This window comes from Hyaena hyaena, unplaced genomic scaffold, assembly GCF_003009895.1.
Source record: "Hyaena hyaena isolate Hyena2069 unplaced genomic scaffold, ASM300989v1 scaffold_612, whole genome shotgun sequence".
Lineage (NCBI taxonomy): Eukaryota > Metazoa > Chordata > Mammalia > Carnivora > Hyaenidae > Hyaena > Hyaena hyaena.
Window position 1 is genome coordinate 1,009,590 of NW_024081246.1, and position 22,742 is coordinate 1,032,331.

Below are 22,742 nucleotides of genomic sequence, written 5' to 3' on the forward strand. Positions count from 1 at the left end.
GAGCTGAGATCAAGAGTCGGACACCTAACCGCCTGAGCCCCCCAGGTGCACCCGATGTTTGTACTGTTTTAATGAAAGTGTTTTTCAGTTGGAAATTAGACACTTGGCTGCTCCCGCTCACAACTCTGTTGTAAAAATCAGAGGAATCAATTCTGTTATCTGGAATTCCGTCCTCTGGAAGGCTCAACAACCAGCCCGTCTGTGCTTTGCTGGGAAAACGGTCAGGGGTGTCCAGGGTGACGTCCGTGAGCTCAGATAACATCCTCAGGTTGTGGTGTCAGGCGGTTCTGTGGAAAATCTATTGTTTGTTTGGCACCTGGGTTCCTTGCTCTTTGAGCATGAATGCGCACAGGAGGCGCTGCAAGGGCCAGCCTTGGACACGCGAAAGCTGCGTGTGGGGTGTGCTCAGCCTCTTTTCCTGAGCCTCCGATTTATCTGTTCTAAGCTGTGCAGCCTGTAGAAAGATTAGAGCCCTCCATGAGGTGCGTCTCCCAGGCAATGGAGTAAATTACAGCTACCGTTACCACCTCTCTGACCATGATTCCTACCAGAGCTTGAAATCCTTAGAAGCAGGAATTCCATTCCATTTTATTCATTTATTATATTTTCATTTTTCTTAGTGCCAAGCACACACAGTGCCTTATTACAGTTGGCATTCATTATATTTTGAACTTGAATTTCCTTCTGTGATATCCCATGTTTTAATATTAAGAATACAAATTATAAAACATATTTATTACAGAATTATTAACAAACATAAAAACTAGAAAAAATGTTGAATTCCTCTGTTTAGAATCTGTTTTCACTTTTGTGTATATTCTTAAGGGCTATTTTTTATAAACTTTCTTACATAGTGTATTAAATGGATCATGACTTTGCTGACAATAAAAATTATTTTAATTAATACTATGAAACAGTATTTGGGATACTTTGAGTATTTTAAAGTTCTTTTTCTCGAGAATTCTTGAGAATGTTGATTTTATTTATTAGAAATAGATTTAAACTTTTTTTTAAAAAAGCTTATTTATTTTGAGAGGGAGAGAGAGCACAAGCAGGGGAGAGGCAGAGAGAGAGAGTGAGAGAGAATCCCAAGCAGGCTCCTCGCTGACAGCACAGAGCCTGACACAGGGCTCCATCTCCATCTCATGGGCACGAGATCATGACCTGAGCCAAAATCAAGAATTGGACACTTAACCGACTGAGCCACCCGGGAGCCCCCGGATTTAAACATTTCTGATCAGAGATTCCATTCACATTAAGAAAAACACCAAACAACCAACAAAATAACATTGAGTCATGCGTAAGTGGGGCCCCTCCAGAGTGATGGTACAGGTTTTGCCTTGGGTAGCATCTGTTTTGACCCTTTGATTTCATGCCAGGATCAAAAAAAATGTATTTTTCTTCTACTGGAATAAGTCTTCCATTTGATTTCTCGTTAGGTATATTTTGTTAGGGTGGCGAAAACTTGAGAGGCTTAAGAAAACAGAAGGAATAATTTACCCAGTGATACATTTAAAAATGCAAAATAAAATGTAAGCCATGAATCGAGATGTTGAATTATTCCATCCTATGTTAGATAGATAATAACTGTCTGAAATGTACCGAAGAACATTTGGAATGCTGTGGTTGTACATTTGGTGGTTTTGTTCTGGCTCTGCATTTTAGGACATAACATGAACACACATCGCTTCTGATTTAGAGGCATCAAGACAGGTTGCCATAGCGACAAGCTCCAGGTGCAGAGTGTGGAAGGCGCTGAGATGTGCATTGTGACATTTTTTTCTCAAAGCCTTCAAATATCTAGCATAAAGTGATTAATAATAAGCGTGCTATGCTATCAGTAAAAAAAGTACCTTAAATTTGCTACTTTTTGGCATATGTACTCATCAATTTATAAAATGGTCTATGGCCCCTTAGAGATATAGTCTCTCTCTCTCTCTCTCTCTGTGTGTGTGTGTGTGTTAACATTTATTTGTTTCTTTTGAGAGAGAGAATGAGCATGAGTGGGGGAGGGGCAGAGAGAGAAGGAGACAGAGAATCCCAAGCAGGCTCCACGCTGTCAGCACAGAGCCTAATGTGGAGCTTGAACTCACGACTGTGAGATCATGACCTGAGCTGAGATCAAGAGTCGGGTGCTTAGCTGACCGAACCACCCAGGTGCCCCCATTGTGTGTGTTTTACGACAGTGCTGTGTATGATGAGATCAAGGCAGAGTCCTTTCGAATTCATGGTGATGGCAGTGGTGGGCCACACTGCAAACCTGCTGAGCGTTCTGTGCTAGATGTGACGGAAAGATGCAGGTCCATCTTCCTGCGGAGCATTTATAGTGTAGTCCATTGGAAGAGCAAGAAAAACAATGATACTAAACGACACCTGAATAGAACTTGTGTCTGTTAGTTACTCAATTTATTCCTTGAGATATGTGTAAACTTTAATATATATTATTATATATTAAATTGTATATTATATATACATATATATTTGAGTGTCACGTGTTCTGATAAAATCTTAACGTCTACACATGGAAACATTTAGAAGATAAGTGTACACTGAGACTCTGCTATCCCGGCTCCCATCCGGCCATGAAGTGTTCAGAATCATTTTGTCTGGAGATGAATAACCTGCAAGGTAGTTGCCCTTGGCTGGGATGAGGACACATCTCTAAGTGGCAAGGCTGTGTCTTCTGCACAACGAGGTGCTAACGTGTTCCGGCAAGTTCATGGTGGGGATGGTGCTGGCGGTGGGAGGAAACGGGGCACCGGAGAGGGAGAGCGGTGGGCGGTCAGATGATGCCTGGCGGTGCAGGTGTGAGTGACTTTGTGGGGTGCCGGTGCATGTTCCAGCCTGAGCCCCACACTTGCCCTGTGGCCGGGGGCCGGCCCCTACTTCTCCCGGAGGAACGCCGTCCGCGTGGTGCCGCTTCTCATACTTGAACTCTGAGCTGACGTTGCTGGCCTGTTGTCAGGCTTCTTCCAGTGCCACATCTTCAGTCGGTTCTCCAGTCGTCTCTTCCAAGACGCATTTGAACCGCCCAGTCTGGTCATTTCTTAGTGTTCTCTGCTTTTAGCAACTGTGCTGGCCATTTTGTTTATTCATTTGTTTATTTATTTATTTTGAGAGAGAGAGAGGGGAAGGGGCACAGAGAGAGGGGGAGAGAGAGAATCCCAAGCAGGCTCCCCACTATCAGTGTGAAGCCCGATGTCTGGCTTGAACTCATGAACCGTGAGATCATGACCTGAACTGAGATCAGGAGCTGGACACGCAAGCAGCTGAGCCCCTCAGGCGGGCCATATGCTGGCTCTCTTAGTGTCACTTTCCCAGTTACCTCAGTTATTTTGGCGTGCCCCCAGGTTTTCCACACTCCCGCCTCCTGCTGAATGGTCAGTCCCTTGGGTAGGGGTGAGCCTGCTGCCCAGAGCCTCCCCTTCCTCGTCTGCCAAGGAGCACGGTGTGTTCAAAACATTCTTCACTCAACAAGCCGGGACATTGTAGGACTAGAGTTTGGCCCGAGAGACGGAGAGATTCAGCCGTCTCCTAACTTCCAGTCTTCCGTGTTCACGTTGAAAAATTGGAAATGTCAGAACACAATATGGATTTGAGTGGACTCACAAGAAAATGAAAAAAGAAAATAAAAGAGTGGGTGATTTTGGACCCACAGTTATAGAATAGGAGTTATGTATCATTGATAAATGTGTGCTAATTTTCTTTAAAAAAAAAAGGAGTCATGTTCTCTTTTGTTTTCTGGTTTTCTTGTCATATGACTGCACCCCACCTCATGTCATGATCAGAACATTCATGGAGGATCAGGTTGACCACAGCCCCTTCTCTTCTCCCCTACCCTCAGTGCTCCCCGAGGCTGGGAAAGAGTGGCCTTCATGCCAGACAGGATCAGATAAGAAACGCGAGTAGTTGATACGTTTCTGGCTATAAAATGAGTGAGACCTTTTTAAAAAAATAATCAGAGTGATGGTTTATATCAATGGACTCAAATCATATTTGAATGACTTCACATACTTAAGCAATGGCAGGCTCAGGGCGTGAGGCATTTTCCTTCGCTTGCAGCTCTTGCTGGAAACCCCGAGCGAGCATCTTGCTGCAGGAAATGGGGCTCGCAAGCCCATAGTAGTGATTTGTTCTTGTTGTCTGCTTGATCGGCCGGTCGGTAGAGGGCTTTCATTTAATTAATGTTGCCAGAAATGCCAATAAAACCAGGGATTTTTTGATCTAGCACTGTCTCTGACTCAGGGTTTTTGTGACAAAATGAAAACGGCATTGATTCCTTAATTGATTTTTGAGATTCATTGTCTGCCCGGTATCTTCACCATTTTTTTTTTTCTCTTTATTATCCTGATAACATTTTGTCACTGCAGCTAAGTATTTTATTGCTTCTCTGAGAGACAAGGTTCATATTGATCAGCACTGGAGACTCAAAAGCTAAGTGTAAGTCATCAATAATGCTAAGTGGGATGTGGCAAATTAAATATTAAGTAATGAAATTTGTAGACAATTACACGGTTCTATAAAAATAAGGCTTGCGTTCCTTTATGTGTGGGAGAATCATTTGGATGCAAAGAGGGAAATTTTAGTTTAAATTAGAAGAGATGCAGTACCTTCAACCATATATATATAACAATACTTTTTATTAATAAAACAGAAGGTATTGAATACATGTTTCTAATAGGATGAACCAATCTATTTTTTCATATGGTGAAAAGCTTTTGTTGAATTCATGACAATTTGAGAAATCACTGTGAGGGACCTCTGGAGGAGGAGATGAAGCGGCTTCATTCCTGTCTGGAGAAGCAGCAAGCTGAAGGGGATGGGCAAGTTATAAGAGGAATAAGCCCTGGGGGTCTAATGCATCGCGCAGAGGCGTTGGCTAACAATGCCGTATCCTATACTCGAGAGCAGATCTTACGTGTCCTCATCACACACGCTGTCTCTGCGAGGTGATGTGCTCAGTAACTTGACCGTGGTCGCCATTGCACGGTGGTACTTCCTGAAGAACCATGATGTCGTCCTACCTAAATATCTCCAGTTGTTACTTGTCCATCATACGCAGTGAGTCTAGCAGGTGCGGGCCTGTCCCTTCCACCAGGCCTTTCATCTCGGACACGTCCGTGCTTGGCTCCCGGTTTCCGGGCCGAGGACCCTCCCCATCCCTGTGGGGCCTGCCCATCCTCGCCCCTCTCCTAGCCCCGTGTGAGTGGTGCCCCCCCTCCCCCCCCCCGAAGGTAGGGACAGGGCGACTTCCCCCAGCTGCGGTCTCCAGCAGGACTGCCTCAGGCACGCATCTGACCCAGCTCCCTCTGGCTTCCGGGGGGTCCCGGTGTATCTCCAATATGTGTCATCCTTGTCACCATGCAGGGAAGGGAAGTCAAGTTCAGGGAGACGCTCAGGTGCGCACCCTGCTCATTGGCAGCCGGTTCTTGGCTGTTCACTTATTAGCGTGTTTTCTCATTGGCCAGTCGTGTGTAATGCGAGCTGTTACAGAAAATTGATATTTAGCAGATGGACAAACGTCGTACTTGGAGCCATCTGCTGGGACATAGGCAAGAACAGCACCGGGATTTTGCTTGGGACAAACTGTTAATCAGCAGAGGTACCTCCTGTGGGGTGAGAGCAAGGAATTTAACAGAACTTTATGCCCAACTTGTAATGCTTAAGTAGCAGAAACAGCCTGGGGAGAGGGTTTTCCGCATTAAGCGAGGTCCCCTCGGCTGTGAGTCCCGCCTGGAGCGAGGCGTCGCGGCCCATCTCTTCTCCACGGAAGCTTCTCTTTCTCCTGCTGGCCTCGGGAGGACGGCTTTTTATCAAAATGTGGCCAAGCCACTGCGGTCGCAAAAGGAAGGCTTTTTATTCATATTTACTTAGTTTTCCACATGAGTTGTAGGGATGTTGTCTGTGACTTTTAACGTGTATAAATTATGTTTAATTATGAGAATTTATGTGGTCAATTCACAGTGTTTGGGATGAGAGTACAAGCTTGTGAAACACAAACAGGGGCCATAGATGTAATTTTTGGACACAGGAAGTAGCCTTTAAAATTCTAACTTCTGGGAAAGCTTAACGAGAAACCTTAATTGACTGCCTCTACCACACCGTGGGAAGGAACTTTTGGGGGAATTTATTACTTAGTTACCCAAAATGGACAGCCATCTTTTGCAAGGAAAAATATCTCCTCCCATGAGTATGTTAGAGGAAAGAAAATCAGAAGCGGGAAGAGGAAGGAAGCCGGAAAGCCCACGGGCACTTTGAATTGACAGTGACCGTGTTCAGGGGCCTTTGTCTTGATTCCACGTGTCTTCTGTGAACCCGGCAGCTTTTCCCCGAGAGAGAGAGCAGGCCAAGAAACGGCAGGGTGCCCGTGACTCAGAACGGAGGGCTGCTCTTGACATCACGTGAGTTGCCGTCGGCGAGGCCGCATGATCCTGAGTCGGTCAGGTCAAGGCGGCTCTGGATTTATTTATCCTTGGTGCTTGTCGACACTGGTACCAAGGGAGGAGAATCTGCGGCAGTGCAAAAAAAAAAAAAAATCTATAATAAAATCCACATTTTCTGCTTGTAAATAGAATGAGTGGGGGGAAAGGCAGGCCTGTTTTGGGAACTTGTGACAAATCAGAAAAGTAAAGTTGTACCTCACGTTGAAATGCCTTAAATAATGCATTTCACAGCTTGGCAAATAATGTGGGCACGGGATGCACATGAATTTGAGCAAACCATACGTCTATTTGGGGTGGAGTGAGACGCTCCTAAAGGTCCCACCCTCTGAATCAGAAGCCTGTGTGACACTCCCTCATTCTGCGTCACTGCTGTCCAAGCGTGTGTCACGTGAGGCCCGGGCACCTGTATGTGACCATCATGTGGGTAGATTCAGCGGTCATTTCTCATCCACTCTACCCTTCAGTGTTGTTTTTGATGCCGCCCATCAACCCCTTGGTCATAAACGCCTCCGTCCATCGCACGGCACGATGCTCCCACGTCCTCATCAGCCGGTTGGCGTCTCTGTCCTGGCCCACCCCGAGCCAGACCTCCCGTTCTGCCACTGGGGCCTCCTCTCTGCTGCTTCCCTCGTGGGGAGTTTACCCTGATGCCTGAGATTATTTCACTTGTGCTGCCCCCCCCCCCCCCCGCTGTTTCCAAATGCCATTTTAGTCCCTTGTCCTTAATGGAAGCTTGGATGACCTCAATTCTTCTAGATCCTCAGAGCACATAGAATCTTGTGGTTTTTCATGAGCCTCTGCATTTCCATGTAGGTGTCCCCTCAAATAAGACACATCCTGAATGTCACTCAGCTCCTACTTATCTCTGTCAACGGCACCTTCTTCCTTGAAGAGGCACCACTCAGTCACACTCCTTTCCGGGCCCCGTTCCCTCAGCCTGTTCTCTGGCTCTGCTGCCTCAGTGCTGGTTGACGCAGGCCAACCCCCAGCTTCTCACAGTTCCCCTGACTCTGTTTACCTGCACACATCTTCTGTTTAACTGTATCACCGCTCTTAACAAAACTGTTATCGTCCTTACCCAAGTCTGACCACTTCTGTGAAACCACCTTTGACCCCTCTAAACTTTGGTAGTTTTTGGAATCCTGTAGAACCTACTCTGTGTGAACAAGGTTATTATACACGGCTGTTAACGTTATACCTTCGTTATTTGCTGTCCCACTGGGCATGCATTTCCTTTGTTCATTAGTCCCTCAGGAGAACCGTGCATTTCTTCATCGTGAAGAGCACACCCTGCGTTCCCCGTAGCCCTCGGCCGGGACTGGCGGAGCCCAGGGCACATAGTAGGTGCTCCAAAGGTAACTGGTGATTGGCAACATTAGACATTTTTGGTAAATAGACATTTATTTATTTAAAAATTTTTTTAAACATTTATTTATTTTTGAGAGAGAGAGAGAGAGAGACAGAGTGTGAGCAGGGGAGGGTCAGAGAGAGAAGGAGATACAGAATCTAAAGCAGGTTCCAGGCTCTGAGCTGTCAGCACAGAGCCTGACATGGGGCTCGAATCCACAAACTGTGAGATCATGACCTGAGCTGAAGTCGGATGCTCAACCGACTGAGCCCCCCAGGTGCCCCAATAGACATTTAAAATGAGGTTCAAAATTTATTTTCTGTCTCTGCAGCTGAAATCTCTGTCCTTTTTTCCAGAGGAGCTGTCTGCCCCCTTTTTCTCTGTTACACCTAATTTACTGAGGAGTTCCTATCTAATCACTTGAATATATTGCCCCTTATTTTGTTTCCTGGCTTCTGATTTTTAAAAACTCCACCTTAAGGATGACAGCGAATCTGCGAGGGAAGGACTCAGCAGGAGCAGATACATTTTGTAGAAACATTTTCTTATCTTGCCTGTTGTTGAATTTTCTGAGACGTTGTAGTTATTACAGTATCATTAATATTTACTGAAATCCTGCCATTTTCCCAGTAAATAGTTTTTAAAAATTTTTCACCCCTTCTCCCCCCCTCCCCTCTGGAACCATCTGTTTGTTCTCTATTGTTAAGAGTCTGTTTCTTGGTTTGTCTCTCTCCACCCCGCTCTTTGTTCATTTGTTTTGCTTCTTAAATTCCACATTTGAGTGAAATCGTATGGTATTCGTCTTTCTCTGACTGGCCTATTTCACTTAGCAACATATTCTCTAGCTCCATCCATGTTGTTTCAAATGGCAAGATTTCATTCTTTTTTATGGTTGAGTAATATGCCATTGTATGTATTATGCCACTTCTTTATCTATTCATCAATCAATGGACACTTGGGCTGCTTCCATAATTTGGCTCTTGTGGGTAATGCTGCAGTAAACATAGAGGTGCATGTATCCCTTTGAAGGAGTGTTTTTGTATTTTGGGGATAGATACCCAGTAGTGCAATTACTGGATTGTAGTTCTGTGTTTAACTTTTTGAGGAGCCTCCATACTGTTCTCCACAGTGGCAGCGCCAGCTTGCATTCCCACCCACAGTGCACGAGGGTTCTTCTTTTTCCACATCCTCACAACACTTGTTTCTTGTGTTGCTGATTTTAGCCATTCTGACAGGTGTGAGGTGACATCTCACAGTGGTTTCCAATTGTATTTCCCTGATGATGAGTGACGTTGAGCATCTTTTCATGTGTCTGTTGGCCATTTATATGTCTTCCTTGGAGGAATGTCTGTTCATCTCTTCTGCCCATTTTTAATTGGATTATTTGTTTTTTGAGTGGTAAGTTGTATCAGTTCTTTATATATTTTGTATACTAACCCTTTATCACATTTGCCATTTGCAAATATCTTCTCCCATTCAGTAGGTTGTCATTTAGTTCTGTTGATTATTTCTTTTGCTGTGCAGAAGCTTTTTATTTTGATGTAGTCCTAATAGTTCATTTTTGCTTTTGTTTCCCTTGCCTCAGGAGACATACCTAGAAAAAAGCTGCTATGGCCAATGTCCTGTGTTCTCTTCTAGAACTTTTATAAGTCCAGGTCTCACATTTAGGTCTCTAACCCATTTTGAGTGTATTTTTGTGTTCAGTGAAAGAAAATGGTCCAGTTTCATTCTTTTGCATGTTGCCATTCAGTTTTCCCAACACCGTTTGTTGATGAGACTGTCTTTTTCCCATTGTAGAGTCTTGCCTCCTTTTTTGAAGATTAATTACCATATAATTTGGGGTTATTTCTGGGCTTTCTGTCCTGTTCTGCTGATCTGTGTGTCTTGTTTTTGTTCCAGTACCATACATCAAATCTATAGATTGCTTTGGGTGGTATAGACATTCTTATAACATTTCTTCTTCTAACCCATGAGCCTGGAATATCTTTACATCTGTGTCATTTTCAACACCTCTGTGAAAGTGTTTTATAATTGTCAGAGTACGGGCCTTTCACCTCTTTAGTTAGGTTTATTCTTAGGTATTTTATCATTTTTTGGTGCAGTTGTAAATGGGATTGTTTTCTTAATTTCTCATTTTGCTGCTTCATTGTTAGTGTGTAGAAATGCGATGGACTTCTGTGCATTGATTTGTGTATCCTGTAACCTTCCTTTGTTTAGAAGCATTTTCTTATCTTGCTTGCTCTCAAGAGGCCATAGTTAATCCATTATCATCAGTATTTACCAGTCCTGCCATATTCCCAATAAATAAATAATTTTGATATCAAATTTAAGTATTTTGTTTAAAAGATCTCATTTCCTTCATCCCATAGAAGAGAAGGAACACACACGATGCATAAGGGCGATTCATTGTGATAATGGACATTTAAAAAACAGTCTTCACCTACTTTCAGAGTACTTCTACCTGGGCTGAACTTACAGCTGAAGAGCCCTTTCCAGTGACATTTTCATGATGTTATCTTTTACCCCCATTCTGGTCTTTTAGGGAATTCTATTGAATTATTCGTGACGTTTTCTTTCTGGGTCTATCTGAACAAGACTGGATTGTTGTTCAAAACTTGGACATAGGAACTGAAGTGGGGAGGAAAGCAATCCCTGACGTGTCAAGTTAACATTTTTCCTTTATCAATAATATGGATGAAAATCAAGGAAATCCGCAAATAACCTCGCCAACGTGAAATGTCCCTACTTCAACCCCTCAAAGGCACAGGCAGAGCTGGTAATAAACGATGCATCTTTTGTTCTCTCTGCTTATGCTCTGGGAGGCATTTGGGGCAGGAGAGAGTGGAAGTTACGGGCGGGTGAAGCCAGGAAAGGCACACGTAGGGTCAGAGTAATGCAGGGGCCTTGGAGCGATGTGACGTGTACACTCCTAGTGACCCCAAAGAGTGGCAAAGAGTGATGTGTCCCCTTGGGTTTGTGTTTCCAGCCCCGTGCTTCTATGAAATGTTTTGTGTGTTTATGTATTTTATATATTTATGATATTTTTATATATTTTTATAATATATTTATATATTTTTATATATTATGATATTTTAAAGGAGGTGACTAGGTGTTTGCAAATAAGTTTTCATATTTAATCTTAGAGACGGCATAAGGACTTACGAATTGCTTACCATGTGCTTTCAGCGACGTGGCAGCCTGTACTGAACAGTTTCAGTGAGAACAGTGATAAAATACAAATCTAGAAATATCTCATTTATCTCTCATTTTTAAGCAATGCCGAGTTTTGCAAAAGCAATTTTTCATCTATGTGATGCCTCTGTAATTAAGCCACAATTTCTTCATTTTGGAAATCCTGTCTCCCGATGAACCAGCCGTCATTTTGCACATAGCAAAAAAAAAATGCACAAAGGGATTTGCTGTGTGCAAAATGACGGCTGGTTCATCGGGAGCAAATCCCTTTGCTGTGTCGTTTGGTGTATTCAGAGAGGACCGAGGTCCTGGGCTTCTCTCCCTGCACAAAGCTTCTCCCGTGTGCCGAGCTTTCTGGGGTCTCCCGTGAACTTCGTACGGTTTTCTCTGCCTTCTCTCACTGTGGGAATAGCAGTGCCTCCTGTAGCTGTCTGCGTGCTCGCTCCGACCAGCTCGTGGGCAGGAGGCAGAGAGAGGGAAACTTGCTGGCATTGCACCAGTGGACCCCCAGGGGGACAGACTCCCACGGGCGGAGCATGTAAACTTGCACATGTGGCCTTGTGACGGACGTCATGTGACGTCAGGTGCTGTTTCAGGCATTCTAGATCTCAGGTCTCGGCGGGCGCGCTCTGAGCCCCTGGGTTCCCGCGTCCTTTGCTCCTGCTGCGCAGGTGGCTGTCCCGACCCCCTTCTCGCAGGCTCCGCACACCAGAGACAGAGCTATTGTCCCGGGACCTGTTTCCTTCAAAAGCGAATTTGGTGTTAGCAGCGTTATCGAGGTATAGTCTACACCCACGGGACCTGGGGTTTTTGACAAAAGGATGCAAACACAGTGAGCGGCAAGCAGGAGAGCGCGGCCACCTCTCCTGTCAGATGATGGATCTCGGTCCTTCTTCAGCTTCCCCACTTCCAGAACTGTGCCCTTCAATTTCCACATGCTCAGCGCTCGGAGTGGCCAACTTCTGCCAACCTGGGCAGAAAGGCTGTGACTTCCTGTGAGGCTGTGGACACGGGGTCCCTCTCCCATCTCCCTACACCCCCACCGTGGGCAGAGTCCTCTTCTGTCTGTCTGCGCTTCCGAGGACTCAGAGCTGCTTTTAATGACCGGAGTGATTTCTTTTGTTTTATGGTTCAGGCCGGCGGGAAGGATCACCCAAGGCCCCACATCACACCGTTCTTCCTTTCTCGGGTCCACTTTATCTCCTTTGTGAAGAGTGAGGTATAATTTAGGTACAGCGAACCTCGCCCTTTCCAGTGGAGCGTCCTAGGGGTTGGGGAAACACACAGTCCAGTATGGGACATCAGTGCCCCCCAGCTCCCTTTTGTCCCTCGGTCCCTTGCAGTCGACCACCTGTCCTTCCTCCTCTCCCACCTGACCCGGCCACCACCCACGGGTTTCCGGTCCTCAGGCCCTGCTTTTCTGCCCAGGGTCACAGGACAGAAGTGTGTAGTCTGTTCTCTTGGGAGTGTGTCTTCCACTTATGGTGACGCGTGTGGGATTTGTGGGGCGACCCGGCCGGGCGGTGGCCAGTGGTCCGGGCTGTGAAAGAAGTCACCTGAGGCAGAGCAAGGGAGACAGAAGTCTGCTGAATGCGCTAAGAGTGCCACGGGTTGGGCACAAAGGGGAGACTGCCTGCCAGGAGGCGGTGGTCCGTGGGGGAGGCGCTGGCTAATGGGGGAAAGGTGAGGAGGTGTGGGGACGTATGGAATTCTCCTTTTTTGGGACCTGGGCTTGGTCAGTTGGGGCCAGTGGGTATTTCGAGCTGGGTCCCCTACTGAGCCCATTGGCCTTCAGCCCAGCTGCCGTCGTGGGCCCTTCTACCTTACCCGGGTTTCCGTGGCTCAGGTCTGCTGCCTGCAAGCAGCCTCGACGGGGTTCATCTGTCTTGCAGGTACCAACCAGTGGTCCCTTTTAATTGAGTGGTATTTCGTTCTTCGGAAGCACCATTGTGCGCCTGTCCATTCACCAGATGAAGGACATTGGGCTGTTCCCTGTGTTTTGCAATGTTAAAAATTTAAAAATGCTCTGGATGTTGACACACAGGTTGGGTAAACACCCAGGAGTAAGCTTGCCGGGTCTCGTGGTAAAAGCACATTTAACTTTGCTGAATAAAGAACCGGCCAACGTTCCCGCAGCAGCTGTGCCATTTTGCTCCCCCACTTGTTCGTGATGTATTACCTTTCTTTGTCTATAGTTAGAGTCGATGCATTAATGTTTGTGAAGGATCCTTGAGTCTGTCTTCAAGAAGGTTATTAGCAGTTTTCTTGAGAAGCTTTTATTTGGTTTGATATCAGGCTAAGGCATGTCCCCCAGAGGTGCCTTCTCACCATCAGGCTGGGGTTTTAGAAAGAATGCCATAGAGATGAAGTGCCCTTCTTCTATCATATCGGGGACGTCCATGTGATGTCCCCAATAATAGCAACCTTCCTTCCTTGGTGACGTAGTGTTTGTCAGAGTCTCTTCTGTAAGCTTCCCATTCATCCCTTTCCTACTCTGCGGCGTTAGAAGTGAATCACTAAGGCTCTCCTCCAAAGGAAGTAAAGTGTGAATTCGCCACCACCTCCAGGAGGCCAAGCTTAGTCTCTGTATCCATTCTTTGGAGTTCTCCCACGGGGGGTATTTGCTTCTTGTCTCCCATTTAGTTATTTAACCATTTGTTCATATCGTTATGGATTCCTGTCTATTTATTTTCTGCTTTGGGCTGTCATCCAGGGTGGCATTATTCGTTGTTCCCGTTACTATTATTGTTCCTGTTTTGGACGTTGTCTGTATTTCTTTCAGCCCGGCGCCCGGGTCCCATTGACATGTTGCTTTAATATGTTTTGTTTAAGAACAAAACAAGTGCTTCCCGGCCCCTCTCGTTTCCTCTGCCCTTGCTACGGAACCAGCCCTTTATCCAGGGAGTCTTGGCTGTGTCCCCTCAGGCTTGCTGTCCCCGCTCTTATCCAAGCCGGAAACTTTTTACCCCCGCCTTCCTCCCATGCTCTGCCCAAGGAAGCCAGCGCCCAGGCCCCGTCTCTCCTTGGTGGAGTCTGTCTGTCCTTCAGTTCTGGGCTAGTTGGTTTCTCCGTGATCCCAACTCTCTGACGACTTCAAGGAAGTTGCAATTTCATACATTATCTCACTCTGTCTAGTTGTTGGGAGAGGAGGGACTCTCTTTCCAGTTCATCACATTCCATGGTAAAGCTGGCTCATTTTAAAAAATTTTTTTAAATGTTTTATTTATTTCTGAGAGAGAGGCAGCGTGAGCAGGGGAGGGGCAGAGAGAGAGGGACACACAGAACCTGAAGCAGGCTCCAGGCTCTGAGCTGGCTGTCAGCACAGAGCCCGATGTGGGGCTTGAACCCACAAACTGCGAGATCATGGCCTGAGCTGAAGTCGGATGCTTAACCGACTGAGCCCTCTAGGCGCCCCAAGCTGGCTCATTTTTGATATGGGCCGTGTTGGGGAGGACACGATGGTGGTGAAAGCCTCAGAGTGACCCATGGGAATCAGTGTATGAACTGAGTCTCTGGGTCCCAGTCTCCAGCTTGGTCCTTGAACTACTCTGAGTTAAGAATCCAATAGACTGGGGCTGGACCCGGAGGCCAGACTAGGGGAGATTTTTCTCATCCATGGTGATCTGTGGGCTTCATTTATCTTGGTCTCTACTCGCAGGCCAGACCAGAGTGAAGGTGGCACCTGCCATTTCACAGAAAGGTAGGTAGCCTTCCATCGCAGGCTGCCATGTTTTGACAAACAATTGTCGAGTGCACTATTATTACCAGGCAACGAACCTTTGTTGCAAACTTCAGTTCTCAGGGCTTGGTTGGAGCTGAGCGTTCCGCTCCAGGGGACCCCTGTTTATAGTTTAGGGAGAAGAGTTTCAGCTGCTAACACTGATGGTTTCCATTTCAGGAAGACAATTCACGAATGTCTTCTAAGGAAAGGTTTTCCTTAAGACACAGCACAGAGAAAAAAGGTATGTCATGTAGATGGAGAAATAAAAATGTGTGTATTCTGTGATAATTCAGCCACGGGTGAGAGTACTTGTATGATCCTGTTATAAGTGGCTCGTTAAGTTTGTCTCTTGAAATGTAGTTAAAATACGCAGAGAATATTTGATAGAGTAAAGGTCTTACTTCTTGCCCCCCATCTGTGCCCCCCAACCCAATAATAATATCACCAAATTTTAAATTTAAAATTTTTTTCATAGCTGCTTACTGATGATCATAATCATTTAGATTTGTAGTTTTACAAGGAGTTTGATGTACATGACTTCCCGGTGAGATACACTGGCCACAGTGGGAGAGGATACATTGCCGTATGAAATGACACAACGCTTGGGAACTGCTTTGCAAAGTGTAAGAATCCTACGGACATATTAACTCTTTGTCTTTTCATTATGTAAAGTGGGTGTTCTCCAGAGGAGGACACTGAGGCATAGTGTGGGTAGGAGTCCTGGCTGAGGTCACACGTTACTTCCTGTTTCTGAGCTGTGATGTAGCAGGACGCCGGCCATGTGCCTTCCTGGGTCTGAAGGTCTCTATCTGCGGGCAGTTCATTCCACAGCCACGGATTGTGCCTCGGATCCTTATCAAGAACAGCTGTGCTCTCTGCATGTAATTTAGTCCCCAAACAAAGCACCTGCAGCCCTTTTTTCCTTTAAAGTGTGGCGATTCTGGTTCCAAAAGACAGGAGTGACTTCTGAGACGACCTAGCAGTAGGGATTGCCTAGCGCTGTTTGTCACCCACCCTCCAATGGACCCACACGTGAGGTCCCAAGTGTCACTCCCCTTGCAGAAAGATAGAGGGGTGTCGACTGCAGCAGACGCCGGACGGAGCTCTGCTGGGCGAGGGGAGTAGGTGAGCCCAAACTCCCTGGTCCGGTGGGCTGGCTGTCAGCCATCCATCTCACTGCTGACTTCTCTTAGCATTACTCATATTTAAAATAAAGTAGCTCTCACGAGAGCCTTGAAGGTTCCATGTGGAGGTGCAGGCCACTGGGCTCCTGTCGCTAGAGCCACCACAGAACAGAGGGGGACGGCGCCTGGGGACCAGCAAGGCTGGGCTGTAGGAGGGTTGGTGGTTTTCAGGCTCCAAGACGATAGTGAGCTCTTCGTGCCAGCTGACTTTGTATACGACTCCCGTCTGTGGGCTCGGAGTAAAAACAGGGGGGGATACGGGCTGACTGGGGACCAGTCCTTCCTTATTCTGTTTGGGGGTTCAAGTTTAAATTTTCATTATAGGGGCGCCTGGGTGGCTCAGTCAGTTAAGCAACTGACTCTTGATTTCAGCTCAGATCGTGATCTCACGGTTCGTGGGTTCGAGCCCCATGTTGGGTTCTGTGATGACAGTGTGGAGCCTGCTTGGGATTCTCTCTTTCCCTCTCTCTCTCTGCCCCTCCCCCACTCGTGTGCATGTGTGTGCGCGCATGCACGTGAGAGCATGTGCTCTCTCTCTCAAAATAAATAAACCTAAAAAATAAAAATAAATAAATTTTCATTATAATTGTTTATGTCTCCACAATCGAGCTCTTTCAACAATTTCTACGGGATGTTGGGTAAATACAAACTCCACTGAATGCTGAGAGAGAGAATGGCTACCATTTGATCTTCTATTGTGTTTGGTGGCTTAGGAGAAAAATCATATTCAGTGTGATAAGTGCCAACAAGATAATCGGGGAATTTTTTTTTAATGTTTTATTTATTTCTGACAGAAAGAGAGACAGCGTGAGCAGGGGAGGGTCAGAGAGAGGGAGACACAGAATCCAAAGCAGGCTCCAGGCTCTGAGCTGTCAGCACAGAGCCCAACGCGTGGCTCGAACCCACAAACCGTGAGATCATGACCTGAGCCGAAGTCAGACGCTTAACTGACTGAGCCACCCAGGCGCCCCTGTTTTGTTTTGTTGAAAGAAAAGAGGTTTATCTCCCAGATGCTAGAACTGTGAGGCGTGGCACCCACGAGGCCCCCAGATCCCTACCTGGTGACCAGAAGGGAACCCGCTGGCCACCACTTGTAAGTCTGCCCCAAGTGTCCCTTCAGGTGTGGAATATGGGTCTGAGTCACTGTGTCTCTTCTTGTTATTTATTTATTGAATTTTTAAAATAGTTTTTATATACTTTTGAGACAGAGAGGGACAGAGCATGAGCGGGGGAGGGGCAGAAAGAGAGGGAGATGCAGAATCGGAAGCAGCTCCAGGCTCTGAGCTGTCAGCACAGAGCCTGACATGGGACTTGAACCCATGAACTGTGAGATCATGACCTGAGCCGAAGTCAGACGCTTAACAGGCTGAGCCCCCAGGTGCCCTTGTTATTCGATGTTTATTTGAAGGATGTTGTTCAGGTGACAGGTCATGCCAGAGAGAAGTCTCAGTGAGTCACAGCTAACCCGCCTCCCGCTCCCGCCCCTCCCGTACCCTTCCCCTGCAGTCAAGGTCTTGAGTACTTAAAAAAAATCCTATTAAGTGCTACAGGCTTTTATTGAGCTTTAAGTGTATGAAATGTATATCGAACCATCTGCTTTAACAGAGCTTTAAAAATATGCTCAGATTCCAAAATACCTTCACAGACATTTCCTTTTCCTTTTTATTTTCATCTCAACCACCTCGCCAGGTGACAGTCCTCATTTCACAGAGGAGAACAGGGTGACTACCTGTCTTGTCCTCGGTGACACAGGTGACAGAAGAAACTGCAGAAATCAAGCAAATCCATTTCTCTTCCCTCCACCCTGCCCCCCACCCATAGCTGATGAGGCACCGTGCTAGCTTCTGGGTGGGCCAGCTGTCCCAGGGGACTGACTGGCTCTGGTCTGCGGTGGGTTTACCCCTCATGCCAGCCCCACGTCACCCGATGAGGTGGCCCTGAGTGATTTTATGACCCCTCCAGTTTGTTTCCAAGTGGCCAGGTTACCTTTGGGCTCTGCTCAGTAGGTCTGTGGTTCAGTGACGGCCTTCAAGGTCTCTGGGCAGATTTGCACATGCGTACATTACCCAGCGCTGTGGGAGTTAATCAGCCAATCTGAGGCCACCAGAAATCGTGACCCAGTGCAGAGATTTATTTGGGAGAAAGGAATGAGCCCATTTCATACCTCACTTAAAAAATGTCACCTTTCCTACTGAAAGCTGGTGGCTGTTTGTGGCCATGCATCCTATCCACTTCCATGGAAGTAGGTGTGTGAAGTCTTGGAGTTCTGGCCGATTCTAACCCTGGCTTGCAGAACAGCACCTGCTTGCACTTAGTCAGAGCTCGCACGTTTTGTTTCTCTGGGGGCATGAGGCCCTCTTAAGTCCCTGGGTTTAATTTAAGGCGGTAATAATTTCATTTGTTTCCTTTTACTGGGAGTAATTTTGGGCTGTGTTCCCGTTGCTGTTATTTTTTCTTGTTTTGAGAATTGGGAAGTCGAGGGATATTCAGAGCGAAGGAACAAAAGAATCAGAAAAAAAGACCAGTATTTTTTTCCGCTGTGATTTGCAACCTTTTTACTTTGCTTCAAAGTATTCACAGCTCCAAGGGCAAAGTCGGGGAATGGGCACAGTGTGGCCCCGAGCCCGGGTGCCTGGCTCAGGGACCTGCTTTTGTGGTCTCGGTGACACGGGGCCCCTTGCCTGTCGCCTCTCTGTGTGCACAAGTTCTGCAGCCGCAGGCGAAGCGTGGCCAGGCCAGACGCTCACTCTTCGGAGACTTCATTACGTGTCTTTTTTTTTTTTTCTCCCGATGATTTTAGTCAATCTGGAAACTTAGGGATCATTGAAAATCCACTTGTAACTTACGGATTGTCCTTCAAAGAGCTATGAACGGTTGGTGGGGGTGGGGGTCCAGCAGGCGGGAAGGGCCACACACACAGCAGAGGGCATGCACCCAGGGACTGGCTTGCCCTTTAGATCAACACATTTTTAGTTCAAATGTTCATCGTGACTTTCTGAGCTTTTCTCGAGCGTGGCCTACTTTGACAGCCTCTTCTGACTTGTGGTAGCACCCTGTCCTGGCAAAGTTAATCACCAGGATTTGTTCTTAAATTTTCATTTCATGTCTTTGGGTAAAGCTAGGGGGCTGGCCTGCCTGAGCCAGGCTACTGCTTGCTTTCCTGCTGTTTTTATGTCTTTGATCGGAGGGACCCCGTGCAGCCCTCACAGCCCCTTCCCCAGCTCCCCACCCCTCAGCGCGTCCTTCCCTGCTTTTCTCCCTTGCTGTGGGCGGCCAGCGAGAAAAGCCTCTGCTCTGGGGAGCTGTTACCCGTCATTGACATCATAGTTACCCACATCCCAGCTTGGCCTCCCAGAGTCCTTTGTACGTGGAAGCCATCTTTTCTTAGAACAAGCTGACTATTGGTAAGGAGGTGTGGGAAGGAGGTGGCTGAGCTCTACCAGTAAGGCCATAAGGCCTTGGAGGCCTGTGAGGCCAGCCCTGGTCTGTAGAGGAGGATGTTAACCAAGCAGAAACTGATTCCACTGAACACACATCTTATTTGACCAAGGATAAGAAAAACTGAGAGAAAAGCAAATGGTGTTTGTCTTGGTGTTTGGCCCCCGATTTGTGTTTCCCCGTTTACCCATCAGCACGCCGAAGTGCTTCTGTGAGACCTTAGATGTTTGGTAGGCAGTAACTCAGCCAGCCGGCATTTCTATCCATTCTGTACATTACAAGTGCTGTTATTTGAGAGGTTTCATTTTTTGGCAAATCCGTTTAGTGGTGTTCTGTGATCTTTTACGTAAGTGTAAAATGATGCTTAGGACTACAACATGGTTCACGGGAGCTGGAGCATCGAGCATCCAGAAGCAGCCCTGGACCTGCTGTCCCCGGGCAGTGTCAACTCAGATGGGCCCCAGGGGCCCCAGGAAGAGGGAGGTGGACTTGGTTAGGAGGAGGTGGTAGAATCTGATGCTTCCTTTCAGTTCGGTTCGAGTTGGGCTGAATTTGTGAAATCCAAGTGTGGTCCAGCATCTTCTGTCGGCTTTTCCCAGCTGATGGGTGTGCGTGGAGAAGCCGCCCCATGGCTCCATGGGGCAGCCCATGCTGTGGCCGTGGGGACAGCTGCTGTGGGGGACCAGAGCTCAGTGGTCCCTTGGGCTGTGTGGCAGGATTGACTTTCATCCACCGGGGGTTGCTTGAGTCTTGAATCCAGTCTTTGCCTTTCAGCAGAACTAGGTCCAAGTAATTCTGGAGAAAAGCATTCACTATACTTTCTTCTCCTTAGATACTTTCCTTACTACTAAACCCAAGCTGTTTCTGAGAGTCTAAGACCCCTCCTTCTTGGGCTAGTAGAACTAACTCAATTCCTGTGTAGTATTTGGTCTACGGTCCTTCTTGGGAGATACTGTGGTTTGGCTCCAGACCGCTGCAATAAAGCAAATACCCCAATAAAGTAAATACTGAAACACAGCAAGTCAGATGAAGGCTTTGGTTTCCTACTGTGTGTACAAGTTGATGCTACACTGCGGCCTGTTGGTGTGCGTAGCATGAGGTTTAAAAAAACAGTGTAGATACTTTAAGAAATAGTTTATTGCTAAAAATGCTGTCCTCTGAGCTTTCAGTGAGTCCTCATCACAGATCACAGATCACTATCACACATGTAACAATAATGAAAAAGTCTGAAATATTGAGAGAGTTGCCAAAATGTGACAAGGAGACACGAAGTGAGCCAGTGCTGTTGGAACAATCATGTCACCAGAAAATGCTTGATGCAGGGTAGTCACAGAGCCTCCATTTGCGCTCCCCCCATCTGCAAAGTGCAATAAAGCAAAGTACAATGGGAAGACAAGGCATGCCTGAATATGAAGCCCCTCTGTGGTTTGGTAGGATGCGTAATCTTAACCTGATTCCATTATCTTTTTGAGTTCATAAAAATGTCTTGGTGTTTATAAAACAAGTTGAATTCATATGGTGCCTTTTCTCGTTAGTGATGGGAGACTCTGGGCCTTATACATGGGGATGCAGAAGACGGGCCATCTCCCCATCCTCCTGAGGGCCATGAAAACGGTGTAGGCTTTCTTCTGTTTGCTGACATCACTCCTGCAACGTGATCTTGGAGAAGCAGTCATGGGGTAGATTAAAATAGATAAGAGGACACTAATATGTAATGACCTAACATTATTTTTAAAATATTCGGGAACTGATAAGGAGAAGCAAAGCATTAATCAGAGGAAGTGAGCATTCAAATGAGTGTTAATAGCTTGTCGGCCATGGGCCCAGAGGGAAGTGTGCTGGGCAGGGCGCACTGGGGTCCAGCTACTGGCATCTGTGGCATCCAAGCGAGTCACGCAGACTCTTTGGACAGTATCTTCCTCATACAGAATTGTGGGTACATGGCCCTGTGGTGATGTTAAATGAGAAAAGCAATGTAAAGGTGTATCGAAAACTCTAAACTGTAAAAAGACATAAGGCAGTTCCTCACTGCGTGGCGGAGGGGCCCCTTCCTGCCACCGCACACCTTCATCAAGGTCTTCATTTAGTTCCCAGCCTTCTCTGCACAACTGATTGCGACCGGTCCCCCAGCCGGCATCTTCCTGCCGCTGTGCGCCAGGAGAGTGTTCAGGATGAAGCACTTGCTGACACTGAATGGTCCGGGAAAGCATTGCACCCGCCTGTACCGTATACGTTGGTTGAACTTCTTGGCAAATTTCACAGGTATAGTACCTGTAGCATAATGTGTTATGGTTCCTTTCAAACGAGATGCTGAAACGTTTCCATCAGTAGGAAGAAAAGGAGAACTAGCTTATTACATGATTGGAATTTAGTCTAGGAAAGGACCTGAAAGATCCAGCCTCCCATCTCCTCTGCAGTTTCTCTTCTGATGAGGTTCTATTCCTGTTACCACCTGGGCCTTATTTTTTGGGTGTGAAATAAAAGCTAAGGACAAAATCACTGGTTTTCAATCTTTGAAAGAAAACATTGGAAAATTTTGTAGTGGAGGAATCTGGTAGGCACTACCAACCTGAGGGGTCAAGGTTAATAGCACCAGTGATGATGTTGGTGCCTTGCATGAGGCAGTGAGAAGGGCCTCATCTCTCGAGTACTATTCCTCCAAATCCGTAACTCCAGTCTATTCATGATAAAATATCAGCTACACCAAGTTGAGGGACGGTCTACAGAATACCCGACCAGTACTCTTCAAATGTGTCACGGTCATGGAAAATAAGGAAAGACTGAGAAGCTTGTGACAGTTGGGAGGAGACTAGGAGACGCGGTGACTGACTGCAAGGTGCTGTTAAGAATTGTATCCTGGAACAGAAAAAAGGATGTTAATGGAAGAACTGGTGAATTCCACATCAAGTCTATAGTTAAACAGTATTGTCTTAACGTTCATTTTCGTTTCTAGAAACGTGCCATGGTTGTGTAAGACGTTAACACCAGGTGAAGCTGGGTGAAGAGTGGATTGGATTGGAGAATGAAGTTGACATGGGTCATTACACTGCTTGGGGTGATGAGGTCCGAGGTGTGGTCTCAGGAGAAGGGATAGAGAACAGGGTCCGCTGGATGGGATGAGGTTGCAGAGTTGAGAGGCCAGCGCTGGAAGTTTGTCTCGGGTGGCTATGGAGATCCTCAAGACGGTGACAGGGGCTCTGTAGGGAGAGAGAGGGGCTGAGGGCTGGGCGGGTCAGGGAGAGAGGGCCGTGCCACTGCAAGGAGCATAGGTGGGAGGTAGAGTCTGATGCCATGAACTATGAAGAGGCTCGAGGGTTTTAGGAGGAGGAAGGGCTCAAGGTCTAGAAATGGCCGTGAGGAGCAGGGAGAACCCGCACGTCCAAGCATGTGGAAGAGCAGGCCGCCCCCATGTGGGG

At 46.8% G+C, this 22,742-nt stretch overlaps 1 protein-coding gene across 5 annotated transcripts in view; it reads left to right on the forward strand.

The window, feature by feature from the left end:
• Window positions 1-22,742, forward strand: part of DCDC2C (doublecortin domain containing 2C) — a 79,889-nt gene that overhangs the window by 51,357 nt on the left and 5,790 nt on the right. For 2 of the 5 annotated variants that reach the window (XM_039257370.1, XM_039257369.1), the window contains exons 11-12: window positions 14,882-14,945; window positions 16,899-16,981. The exons of 1 other annotated variant lie outside the window; for it this stretch is intronic. In XM_039257370.1, coding sequence (XP_039113301.1) covers window positions 14,882-14,945; window positions 16,899-16,981 — 147 coding nt within the window. The remainder of the gene's footprint in view (window positions 1-14,881; window positions 14,946-16,898; window positions 16,982-22,742) is intronic. 2 more of the 5 variants (XM_039257367.1, XM_039257368.1) reach the window with 1 other exon arrangement.